Consider the following 13511-nt stretch of genomic DNA (forward strand, 5'->3'; position numbering starts at 1 on the left):
TCAAAATACATTTCCGGGAGATATCACAATAAATTATTACTGAAATGAGTAATCTGATTATTCCCTTTAATCTTGCGAATCCTAGTAGCGTATTGATAGATTATATTTTCTGTTTTAACAGAGATGTGTTATGCTTGTGGAAGAGTTTTGGGGTTTGGGGTTTTGTCACTTGAAATAATGTGGAGTTACTTATCATGGTAGAATGGAAATATACATACCGTTTAAGATGGAATTAGAACTGGTCTTCAGTAACCCATGCTTGTCGTAAAAGGCGACTGAAGGGATTGGGTGGTCAGGCTCGCTGACTTAGTCGACACGTGTCATCGGTTCCGTAGATCGATCCTCATCGTGTTGATCACTGGATTGTCTGGTCCAGATTCGATTATTTACAGACCGCCGCCATATAGCTGGAATATTGCCGAGTGCGGCGTAAAACTAAACGCACTCACTGTGTGTATTGAGGAGTCCAGTATTGGTACGTGTCTCTACATTGCCTGTATCCAACTATAGTGTTACTCCACACATACCCGTCAAGCCCCTGACTCAGGGGGTGCTGAAACTGTGTAGTATAATGTGCACAAGAATATAATGATGACTGTGTGTCCTTTATACTGTCGAACAGTCCTCCATATAATTACACCAGTTGTAATACACCCTCTCTCAAGTGTACACACATCACCCCGTGTAGAGGTGTGGGTACAACTTCATTGCGATTGGTTACCCGTGAATGCCCGGGTTGGAATGTGCCTTCACTAACCCATGCTTGTCGTAAGAGGGACTAACGGGATCAGGTGGTCAGGCTCGCTGACTTGGTTAACTGACACATGTCATCATATCCCAATTGCGTAGACTGATGCTCATGATGTTGGTCACTGGATTGTCTGGTACAGACTATTATTTACAGACCGCCTCCACATAGTTCGAATATTGTTGTGTGGCGTAAAACTAAACTCACTCACTCATAGTGATTGCTGCTTTATGACGTAACCCACATTGTACACGACCACGTGGTCTCGGAGTGAGTTTGGCATTGAGACTGCTTCATTAAGCCAAGCTCCCAACTCTGATATGTTTTGTGTGCTTCTCGTATGTTACAGCACCCCATGACGTAACTAACCCATCAACATTCACCGAGTATAATTATTGAGTGTAATGACCTTTTGTTGGCTTATATACATGCAGTATGTGATACAGTTCGAACATTCCAATAGGGTTAGTTTCAGTAAGATGGTTACAGATTTGTGTCAAACATGTAGAACATATATGCATGTGTGTGCGTGTCTTTTTAGCACAAGAGTACACATTACAGAAGAGTGAGTGGGTGATGTTTGACGCCGCTTCTAGCAATATTACAGCAAGATCATGGCGGGGAACACCAGAAATAGGCTTCATACACTGTACCCATGAGGTCAATCGAACCCAGGTCTTTGGTGTGACGAGCGAACGCTTTAACCACTAGGCTACCCCCTGAGTGAGTGTGCACAGGTCTGCTTAAAGGCTGCACTTGATTATTCCCTTTGTCTTCTGGTGAACATAACTATAGGTTAGAGTTAAGTTATCGGGTTATGCAGTGTTTTCAGTTACTTTCTCTACTAATGAAATTTATTGGAAAATCATTCAACTTGTAACATTTATCGTGTTGGCTATTAGTTCTCATACTCTAATCGTTTATCCACAGCTGTATATAAAAACATCGTGTTTTGTATAGATTTAGTGTGTGATTAGTGTGGCGGTCTGGCAATAGGTAAACCGCCCGTTGTTCTGTGTTTTCTGGTAGCGACAGTCGGTGGGTGTGGTCATACTGCCGTGGTGCCACCAACAGGGTGGAAATGGTCTGATTGTTGGTAACCCGTGCCATTTTAAGAGCATGTCGAACTCGGTTAAGGAAGAATCGAGAGGCGTCCAGTACCATTGGTTACGGAAATATGTGATTGGTGAGAAATGTCGTCTTTAGGCTAGAGGAAAGTACCAGTGGATACAGAGGCAGTATTGTTTCGGAATGATGCTTATTCTGACCAATAGGTGGGTTGAGGATTGTGCAGAATCATAAATACATCTTTGTAATGAGCCAGTGAAGGGACTGAGTGAGTCTGTACAGTGCTTCAGTAACACCACGGTGTCTGGTTAACGTGGGAGCAACACCCGGTGTGAAGCAGACGCGGGAGTTTACAGCTTTGGTGGCTACACACTGAGAACCAAGGTGGCAGCCAATCTGGTATTTAACCCACCGTGTATTCATAGGTGTCAGGTAGGCTAAAGGGGCGTAACTCTGTCAACCAAACTGCCTGCCGCAAACGGCTGGGCCACCCGTACAGACAGTGCCGATGGTGTATCCCCGTCGCCCTGTGGTCTCGTGGAGGACAAGTCAGTTTCCTCTTCAAATATCATACACGTAACGAAATAAGTAGGGCTGTGTATTGGCAAATAAATTTAATTGCAAAATATTGCGACTGATGTGCCCGTATAAACTGACAAATAGTCTCTGAAATGAACATACTTTACAGAAAAAAACAGTTCATAATAAAACAAAACATAATAAAGAAAATTAGCCCCGAGACTTTGGAAATCTAGACTTGCATGGGCTTTCTTGGCTATGTTTGTTTCAGGGTCTGTATGACAGACTAGTGCCCGTATTGCGATTCGTGTTGTGATATACATGTATTTGGAACTTGAGTAGTTGACAGTGATTGATACTAATTGTGTATATCAATCCTATCAATGGTTCTGATAAAAGCGATCTCAAAATAAGATAGCAGAGTCTTGGATTCTGTTTTCTCTTTTTATACACTTTATAGCATTACAGTATACACTATACGCTCTATAGTATTACAGTATACACTCTATAGTATTACAGTATACACTCTATAGTATTACAGTATACGCTCTATAGTATTACAGTATACACTCTATAGTATTACAGTATACGCTCTATAGTATTACAGTATACGCTCTATAGTATTACAGTATACACTCTATAGTATTACAGTATACAGTATACGCTCTATAGTATTACAGTATACGCTCTATAGTATTACAGTATACACTCTATAGTATTACAGTATACGCTCTATAGTATTACAGTATACACTCTATAGTATTACAGTATACGCTCTATAGTATTACAGTATACGCTCTATAGTATTACAGTATACGCTACACTCTATAGTATTACAGTATACACTCCTATAGTATTATAGTATACGCTCTATAGTATTACAGTATACGCTCTATAGTATTACAGTATACAGCTCTATAGTATTACAGTATACACTCTATAGTATTACAGTATACGCTCTATAGTATTACAGTATAGCGCTCTATAGTGACAATTACAGTATACACTCTATAGTCGTATTACAGTATACACTCTATAGTATTACAGTATACGCTCTATAGTATTACAGTATACACTCTATAGTATTGCAGTATACACTCTATAGTATTACAGTATACACTCTATAGCTTTTCAGTATACACTCTATAGTATTACAGTATACGTTCTATAGTATTACAGTATACACTCTATAGTATTGCAGTATACACTCTATAGTAATACAACACGCCGTTTTGTCGTTGAATAACGAAGGAAAAGATTTGTTGTGAATATGAATGAAAGTCTGTGTAGATTTTAATTTAAATCAGAAAGATAATCGCAAAAACGTCATATGTGTTCTTTATCCAATATACCGGTTTTCGGGAAAATGACTGCAATACGTATCGTTGAAAAGCGTATTGCGATATATCGGTTTACCGGTAATACCGTGCAGCCCTAGAAATAAGCTGGAATAGTACCCGTAGTACCAACTAGTAGTCACGTGACCAGCCACTAGTCCAATCACAAGTCAGTGAAGTCTAAACTTCACAAGCGACAAGTTATTCAGTAAAGCGACCAACAGCTGATGTTGATAGAGTTGCATATATATTGTAAATGCTAACGATGGAATCAAGGCATGGCAAACTAGAGCTCGATAGCACGATGAACAATCCACGCTATGGGGGTGCGATGTCGCACATTGTTAACAACCGTCTCCCGACTGGTCGACTCCTGTGTACAGTAGTACCGGTGACGTCATACCACGTTGTGGACGGTTTGGTCTGTGAAGAGATTTACTTGTTCCGATACTAGCTTCGTTTGGCAAATGTGTCTTAATGGATCATAGTGATTAATCTCGTTCTACGATGCACTGTTGTTTTCACACACCCACGTAAATAGTTTAATACGGGTGGTTGAGCTTTCTTTTTCGGAAACAGTTTGGCACGATGTTTAGCTAGCAAAGTGACGCGACAGGATTGTTAATCGGATTACATTTCTTTCAAATCTACGCGTTTTACTAAGAAAACGGCTCGGTTGTCAGATTATGTCTGAAGCGGAGCTCCGTATGGCAGGTCCCGCTAACTGAATCTATCAGCCAATCAGATTGGAGAAGTGTTGACCCCGTGACCTCAAGTATTACTCATGCAAATGGCGACTTCTCGTAGGCATTCATCTATGGACGGTTCGTGAAGACGACTGCGGGCTGATTCTCTTGCTTCGTCTGGTCTATTTTCATACCATATTTTCTTGGATTGTACATTTGTGTGTCTCATGTGATCAACATGGTTTCTCTCTGCCGGATTATATCGTTGTTGTGTGTCGGCGTGTGTGTGATAGCCTGTGCGCTTGCCTCAGCACCAACTCATAGACATCAGGGAAAAGAATGTGGACGGGTTCAACGCGAATTTTCACACAAAAAAATAGGCTCACATAATCTTGTACCCGATAACAAAGTACATGGTAAGTATGCAGAACAGTAACAAAAATCGCTACTATTCATTTTGTACCGCGAGACGAGCGTTCTATATTTGAGTTTCATTGCTTTTGTGAATGTGGCGATAGCGAAACCTCTTTTCTTTTTTGTCTCGCACAACATGCCGTAATACCAACGTGGAAAGGCTTGAGTTTCTTACGCACTAAATGGCCTAGATATTGCGTGATTTCAGATCATGAACGGTATTTGACTCAACCAAGTAACATCTATAGTTGAAACGTATTTTTGGTTTCAATATGTGGAAGAAATATCACTCGTTATCGTGAGTTTGACAGCTTTAAGACCGACATATGCTGGGCGTGCTGACTTTATCCCACATTTTACTATTACCTGCGCGTATAGATAATATAAATGTACAATTTTACTTAGTAGTAATTTGATTTTTATCCCTCACATAAAATGAAAAAGTATTGTTGTGGACATGATTCACAGAACATTGTTTCAAATAGCGGCAGGTTAGAACAATGTTATAAAAACATCGCGTCATAATAAAATTATACAATGTGCAAATGTGTGTAATAATACACAATGTATGTACTGGTTAGTGACTAGTAATGTATACAATTGTTATTAAAATATACGGCGATTGGATAAAATTGTGTGGTGAATTAATATACCCACGTATGATATATTATTATCATTCACATCTTCACAATGTATACACGTTACATCTTAATTTAAAATTCGATATCTTGTCATGATTTAGGTTATTGTCTATGAGGGGAAACACTCCAAAATACATAAAGCTTAGTTTGCCCATATACGTTTTTTTCTTGTCACAAATACTGCTTTCTTGTTTCTGAAAAATTTCTGTTCAAATGTTGTTTCAATATTTCTACAAGCTTCCTCGTACCTAGTTCTTTGAGGTTGGGAGTAGCTACGCCAAACAGCCAAAGTCCTTAAATTTTAACCAAAATTTGATTTCAGATTCAGGTGTGTCTGTATGTTTCAATGGTAAAGAACTTAAGCACCACAAATCGTGCTGCACGAAAGCTACAGAGGAGAAATATGTGAAGGCTGCAGAGAGATATTTAAAAGACAGTCTCCGATCAACCAATGCATATTTGAAGAAGCTGGTGATGGAGAGTTTGGCACGGTTTCAAGGTAAGATGGTGTAAACACATACTTTCACCTTTAGCACCCATATCTGGATATTTTTTAAAATACAATTTAGAAAATGGCACCTGGTTGTATTTTTAAAAAATGAAGTCAGAATGGAAAGACATTTGAAACAAGTACCTTCACCTGTCTGTTTTGTTAATGCTATTAGTATCAACACTTGCTGTTTCAGCATATATCACGGGGGCTCAGGCAATGCAGTATTTTGTCATTTTGGGGTTGAGATTCTTGGATAGAATTATTTTTGCTGTTGTTGTGAAGACACATTAAATGTAACTTACTGTACAGCCTGGCTATCTGTAACAACCACTGCCCAGAGTGGTCATCGTTCACAATATTAACATTGGCATCTTCACTTATTTTTGCTTATGTCAGCTTGTTTTGACAACGATGAGGATTGGCTGAATAGAGCTCCTAAGCTAGAACTAGTCTTTGGTATCAAGGTAAAACAGGAGATGACCAAATATTGAATAGAGACAGATTTGCGTCTGTAAACAAGCAATGTTTGTGCTAAGAAGGCCTCATATCCCCAGGGCTATCAATGGCCTTGTTGAAAGTTGCAACTTTGCTAACAAAATTACGCCCTGCCTTTTCCTACTCTGTGGTTTACCAGCCTTGTTGTGATGAATGCTGACTGTTGATCTTAGAGATTTTTTGATAAAATGATTTGTGTAGTCATTTTGTTTGAAGGGCATTGGATTGCTTTTGAAATGAATTACAATTTGCTTGGGCAAAACGTATAAACACAGTTGTTCATTTCAGGTCATGTCAATAGTGACATTACATGTCGACACGTGTGTAGTGTGGCAGTTCCACGGTCTATAGTGTACAGAGTCTTGTCATTACTGGTATTCTGTCATCCAATCTTGGCCAACTTAAAAAATTGTCAATAATTCTAAAAGGTATTGACTGGAAAGTGTTTGGCATGGATTTAAGAGATCCTTTATTGGATGCACAGACAGAAGTGTAACTAAAGTTGTTAATCTAATTTTTGAATGAGACATTGACAATCAAACATGTGTGACCGATATGTACAACACTCCATAAAGTGTTGATTTCAATTGTCCCGCATCAATAGTCGCGGCCACAGCTTTATGCCATTGTATGATAAGTTATCGATCTCACGACAGCTGTTGTCAAATGTCTATATGACGGTTTAGGTTGCATTTACACAGTAATTCTTCCTTGACATTGAAGCTCTCATACGACCATCACCAGTGTGCCACATTGCTTTTTGTGCTGCATGTATCACGTCCGACATTTCCACCTAGCTGACACTAAATGGTCCAATAACTTATTCAATGATGCCTTCGTCTGTTTCAAGAGAATATGGTATATTTCACTACTTGTATTAATAGTGTACACTGAGTTGAAGGATGTGAGGGTTTATGTTTCAAAGTCACATTAAGAGCATTAGAAATCATCAATTATGAATCTGACTATGTCAGCCTAACAAGGGTGTTAAAGTGTGGAATATTCCAGTTTGATTAATGAACGCGGAGGATGATCAGCAGGAGAACACCAGGAAGTGACTGTTTGTTTCCCATGTTGTAGTGAACAGCACTCTGGCGTCACCCAGTCCAAGCTGTGGAATGATAATCCCAGTAAAGTGAAAGTAGAAACTACTCATATGATTTTAAATAACAATTAACATTGACAGCGACAGAAAGGGTTTGTCAATAGTGAACAGCTCAGAACCTTGTAGCACTGATATTGACATCAGTGTTGTGGGATTGCACCTGATTTTATGGTGCTCGTCATCACCAATCCTACCTGTTGTAGAAGCTCCCCCCCCACCGATCACCTGACTCATAGCACTGCTGACTGATCTGTAGTGTATCAGTATTGATTGTAGGTACGGCACTGATAGTGCAGGTTGCAGCCAGTAAGTGTGTGGGAACCAACATCCCCATCAGTTGTACCAAGTACACCTGAACACAGCCAAACCCTCGTCAGTTTATACCGAGTACACCTGAACACAACCAAACCCTCGTCACTTCGTACCGAGTACACCTGAACACAACCAAACCATTGTCACTTTGTACCGAGTACACCTGAACACAACAAACCCTCGTCACTTTGTACTGAGTACACCTGAGCACAACCAAACCCCCGTCACTTCGTACCGAGTACACCTGAGCACAACCAAACCCTCGTCACTTCATACCGAGTACACCTGAGCACATTCAAACCCTCGTCACTTCATACTGAGTACACCTGAGCACAACCAAACCATCGTCAGCTCATACCGAGTACACCTGAACACAACCAAACCCTCGTAAATTCGTACACCGAGTACACCTGAACACACCCAACACCCTCGTCAGTTCATACCGAGTACACCTGAACACACCCAACATCCCCGTCAGTTCATACCAAGTACACCTGAACACACCCAACATCCCCGTCAGTTCATACCGAGTACACCTTAACACACCCAACATCCCCGTCAGTTCATACCGAGTACACCTTAACACACCCAACATCCCCGTCAGTTCATACCGAGTACACCTTAACACACCCAACATCCCCGTCAGTTCATACCGAGTACACCTTAACACACCCAACACCTGAACACAACCTCGCCAGTTCATACCGAGTACACCTTAACACAACCAACCCTCATCAGCTGACTGTCTCCTGTAAGTGTGTATTTCACGTAGGTTCCATTTAGATTTCATGTATTGATTGAAGGGATAGGTCCGGGAAGCTAGTTTTGTGATGGAATGTGTTGATGGGCATGTTCTTTGTCCAGTTCTTCTCTATAAACCCGTCAAGTAGCACTGAGCTCGCGGGAAATGTTTTGTATGTAGCAGAGCATGTATTTCCCATCATCCTGCTGTTCCAGTGGCACTAGTCCAACCAGGACGAGTTAAGAGGGGACTGACTTGTCTCTCTAACAGGATTTGCAAAGGCAACCCTGCCTTTGTCGATTACATTCATGTAGTATTTTTAGATCGGTGAACTTTTGAAATTTACCCTGATATGAATGCGTCACGTTTTTGTGGAGTTGTGTTTGCACAAGTGTACTTTGATGTGTTGCAACACTGACCAATTATGCCCCATTTGCTCCTGCTGTCTTCTCAGGAGGCTGTTTACCTACATGGCAGTTCCATGCCCGTGGCTTGTTGCCCCTCTGTTGTCCGTGTGTATAGAACAAGTGATACGTGCTGTATGCCTGTTTGCATCCATCTCTCACGCTCCTAGGACCGCAACTCTCAAGTGATAAACACTCGATGACCAGTGGTCAGCCAAGCTTTCAGGCTCTTGTGGTTGGTAGTGATACGCTTGCTCTTTCACTGACTATAGTGGTCGGTACAGCCACAGGGGATCTCTCACTGGCTATAGTGGTCGGTACAGTCACAGGGTCTCTCACTGGCTATAGTGGTCCGTACAGTCACAGGGTCTCTCACTGGCTATGGTGGTCGGTACAGTCACAGGATCTCTCACTGGCTATAGTGGTCGGTACAGTCACAGGGTCTCTCACTGGCTATAGTGGTGGGGGTACAGTCACAGGGTCTCTCACTGGCTATAGTGGTGGGGTACAGTCATGGGGTCTCTCACTGACTATAGTGGTCGGTACAGTCACAGGATCTCTCACTGGCTATGGTGGTCGGTACAGTCACAGGATCTCTCACTGGCTAAAGTGGTCGGTACAGCCACAGGGTCTCTCACTGGCTATAGTGGTCGGTACAGTCACAGGGGATCTCTCACTGGCTATGGTGGTCGGTACAGTCACAGGGGGTCTCTCACTGGCTATAGTGGTCGGTACAGTCACAGGGTCTCTCACTGGCTATAGTGGTGGGTACAGTCACAGGGTCTCTCACTGGCTATAGTGGTGCTCACAGGTACAGTCACAGGGATCTCTCTCACTGGCTATAGTGGTCGGTACAGTCACAGGGGATCTCTCACTGGCTATGGTGGTCGGTACAGTCACAGGGGATCTCTCACTGGCTATAGTGGTCGGTACAGTCACAGGGGATCTCTCACTGGCTATGGTGGTCGGTACAGTCACAGGGGATCTGTCACTGGCTATAGTGGTCGGTACAGCCACAGGGTCTCTCACTGGCTATAGTGGTCGGTACAGTCACAGGGTCTCTCACTGGCTATAGTGGTCGGTACAGTCACAGGGTCTCTCACTGGCTATAGTGGTCGGTACAGTCACAGGGTCTCTCACTGGCTATAGTGGTCGGTACAGTCACAGGGGTTCTCTTCCTGGCTCTAGTGGTCGGTACAGTCACAGGGTCTCTCACTGGCTATAGTGGTCGGTACAGTCACAGGGGATCTCTCACTGGCTATAGTGGTCGGTACAATCACAGGGGATCTCTCACTGGCTATAGTGGTCGGTACAGTCACAGGGTCTCTCACTGGCTATGGTGGTCGGTACAATCACAGGGGATCTCTCACTGACTATAGTGGTCGGTACAGTCACAGGGGATCTCTCACTGGCTATGGTGGTCGATACAGTCACAGGGGATCTCTCACTGACTATAGTGGTCGGTACAGTCACAGGGGATCTCTCACTGGCTATAGTGGTCGGTACAATCACAGGGGGTCTCTCACTGGCTATGGTGGTCGGTACAATCACAGGGGATCTCACTGGCTATAGTGGTCGGTACAGTCACAGGGGGTCTCTCACTGGCTATGGTGGTCGGTACAGTCACAGGGGATCTCTCACTGGCTATAGTGGTCGGTACAGTCACAGGGTCTCTCACTGGCTATAGTGGTCGGTACAGTCACAGGGGATCTCTCACTGGCTATAGTGGTCGGTACAGTCACAGGGGATCTCTCACTGGCTATAGTGGTCGGTACAGTCACAGGGGGGATCTCTCACTGGCTATGGTGGTCGGTACAGTCACACTGTCTGGGGATCTCTCACTGGCTATAGTGGTCGGTACAGTCACAGGGATCTCTCACTGACTATAGTGGTCGGTACAGTCACAGGGGATCTCTCACTGGCTATGGTGGTCGGTACAGTCACAGGGGATCTCTCACTGGCTATGGTGGTCGGTACAGTCACAGGGGATCTCTCACTGGCTATGGTGGTCGGTACAGTCACAGGGTCTCTCACTGGCTATGGTGGTCGGTACAGTCACAGGGGATCTCACTGGCTATGGTGGTCGGTTCTGTCATGGGGGATCTCTCACTGGTATAGTGGTCGGTACAGTCATGGGATCTCTCACTGGCTCTAATGGTCGGTACAGTCATGGGATCTCACTGGCTCTAATGGTTGATACTGTCACAGGGGATCTCTCACTGGCTCTAATGGTTGGTACTGTCACAGGGGATCTCTCACTGGCTCTAATGGTCGGTACAGTCACAGGTTATAAGATACAGGTTCTAGTGGTCATTATTATCACAGGTACCAGACTTTGTGTTACTAGTTGCAGAACCACTACCAACTTGTTGTATGGACATTCTGAATGTATTAAGAGACACTGACAACATTCTCTCTGGTTGAATGATGAGCATGATACGCTGAATGCTTTAAAAAACAAACTCATTCATCAATTTGAGTTTTTCCTTGGATTCCTTCATAGCCTTCTATTCTTGTGGTGCACAGGAACATTCTTCAAGTGGAATGAAATCAAGTGCACCTTTTTGCCAAAGTTTGGCCAAGGATTCGGGAGCCTCTACTCGTAGCGCTGGCCTTAATCCAACACCCAGCACACAGCCATTGATTGCCCAGGCAATTGGCTTTCAGATTGTATCAGTCGTGCCACTTTTTCTGTCTTTTCACATATATTTTACATCACAACTTTGCAACAGTGTCTTAGCAAATGTGAATTTTGAAAGTAGGTTTTAATCAGCTGATGGGATTACATTGGACATCCCTGCCAAGGAGGCAGCCTTGTTTTGTCCGATAGCGGGCGATCATTTGTCATCCGGAGTTGGGCCAAGACAGACTCCGTTAAAATACTGGGGGCGATCTATGCACCATTTACTTAACTCACCCTTGTGGAAATAATTCCTGCAAGATTGCCAATTTGGCGCCAAGTTTGTAGAATTTGAAAAAATTACGACATGTTTTTACTATTGCACAGGTTTTACATCTTTCACCCCTGAAGAAAATTGAAGTTGAGTTTGGACATTTTTTCAGTGAAATTGACGGTTATAGATTGATGTAACTACTGATTTGCTCCAGCAACCTGCAATAAATTTGAAGTTTAATCTTCTGAATTTGCTTCACATTCTGCTGTGTCAAGCCAGAGGGGTGATTGTGATTAATTATCAGGGGTGTTTGTGGAGACAGGTTTACTGCCTGCGCTGTGCTGTCTGCCACATACTTCCGCTAATCTCCGCTAATCTCCCCGACTCATGTTCAGGGATTACAAGATAACCCCTAGAAATGAGACCCTTGTCTTTTGTTGGAAAGCTGTGAAAATTAAGGGTTTCGGATTATGTTGGCCGCAAACAAGGGGACATCTGAGTTGATTGCTGTGGAAGTGGAGTGGTCATCTGTGGGTGCTTCAGTACACATTGAGGTGTGCCCTAATCCAGGCAGCCTTAAACTGTAATAAACAGTGAAAGAGAGAATTACCATCTTCTGTCCTTGTAGGGTGGATGTGGGGACACTTCCAGGGAACTTCCACTCCAGATCAGTTCCCACTTTTCATCTTTGGATTTTGACATTTTAATTGTAGGACGAGAAACATATGGTCAGTGATAAATACTTAGAAAACATCTGTGGAAAGAGCTTCTGTATAAATCAAAGGTGTCAAACATATTTTGTGTCCAGACAATAACATTAATTATTTAGTATAAGTACCTTTATGTTCGACTTTTTACGCTTTTCGAGGTACATTATCACGTTAATGTTCTGAACCTTTGACACAATGAGATTGTTGGTTTTGACTCAAATGTAACCTTAGGATAGCATCTCATCAACAGTTCTTCCACACATACCCAAACAAGCCTTTTCACAGGTGTAAACTCACACCTGTACAAGTGAACTATGTATATATACTGTTCAAGTGGCCAGTTGGAAGTGACCACTGACCATCAGAGTTGAAAGGGGCATCAAGTTAGTGTTAGGGACTTCTCAGTAGGTGTTGATTACAGCTTGCGTGGTGAGTGAAGGGTTTGCATTTCAACTCTTCACTTAATCACTGTCGATAGATGTACCTGAAATTCACACCTGACTGTCAACAAGGTTTTACAAGGCTTGTGTAAAGAGCTCACATACGGCCAGTCTGTGCTTGTCGTCGGTGAGATTTACCTGAGTAGCCAGCGACCTGCTGACACAGCGAGGTCAGATATTGCATCAAGGCTATAGTTGGAACATTTGTCAGGTTGACGTCTCCCTTGCTGATCTGATTAACCGATGTTATGGAGAGCAAATATATAGTTCATTAAGTTAAATGGACTTTCCAGGAATACTATCCAATATTGGGTTCATTTTTATTCAATCATAATCTCTTTTTTTTCATATTTCTTATGTGTATCAGTAGCATCTGTGAAAGGTTAAACATTGAAGGATATAGCTGCAGGGACTAAACTGAGTCAAGACATAATGTACACATGAAATGATGTCTGTATTGTTAACATAAGTTGAGTTGGAATTGATACATTTTAATTCTGAAA

General features: G+C 42.6%; 1 protein-coding gene across 1 annotated transcript in view; it reads left to right on the forward strand.

Annotated features, from left to right (window-relative positions):
- The first annotated feature begins 4448 nt into the window (after positions 1 to 4448).
- Positions 4449 to 13511, forward strand: part of LOC124269780 (glypican-5-like) — a 105912-nt gene continuing 96849 nt past the window's right edge. Inside the window, exons 1-2 of the mRNA XM_046704820.1 lie at positions 4449 to 4774; positions 5736 to 5912. Of these exons, the coding sequence (XP_046560776.1) occupies positions 4597 to 4774; positions 5736 to 5912 (355 nt within the window). The 5' untranslated portion in view covers positions 4449 to 4596. The remainder of the gene's footprint in view (positions 4775 to 5735; positions 5913 to 13511) is intronic.

This window comes from Haliotis rubra, unplaced genomic scaffold (assembly GCF_003918875.1).
Source record: "Haliotis rubra isolate DU_JTF1 unplaced genomic scaffold, ASM391887v1 Scf1472, whole genome shotgun sequence".
Classification (NCBI taxonomy): Eukaryota; Metazoa; Mollusca; class Gastropoda; order Lepetellida; family Haliotidae; genus Haliotis; species Haliotis rubra.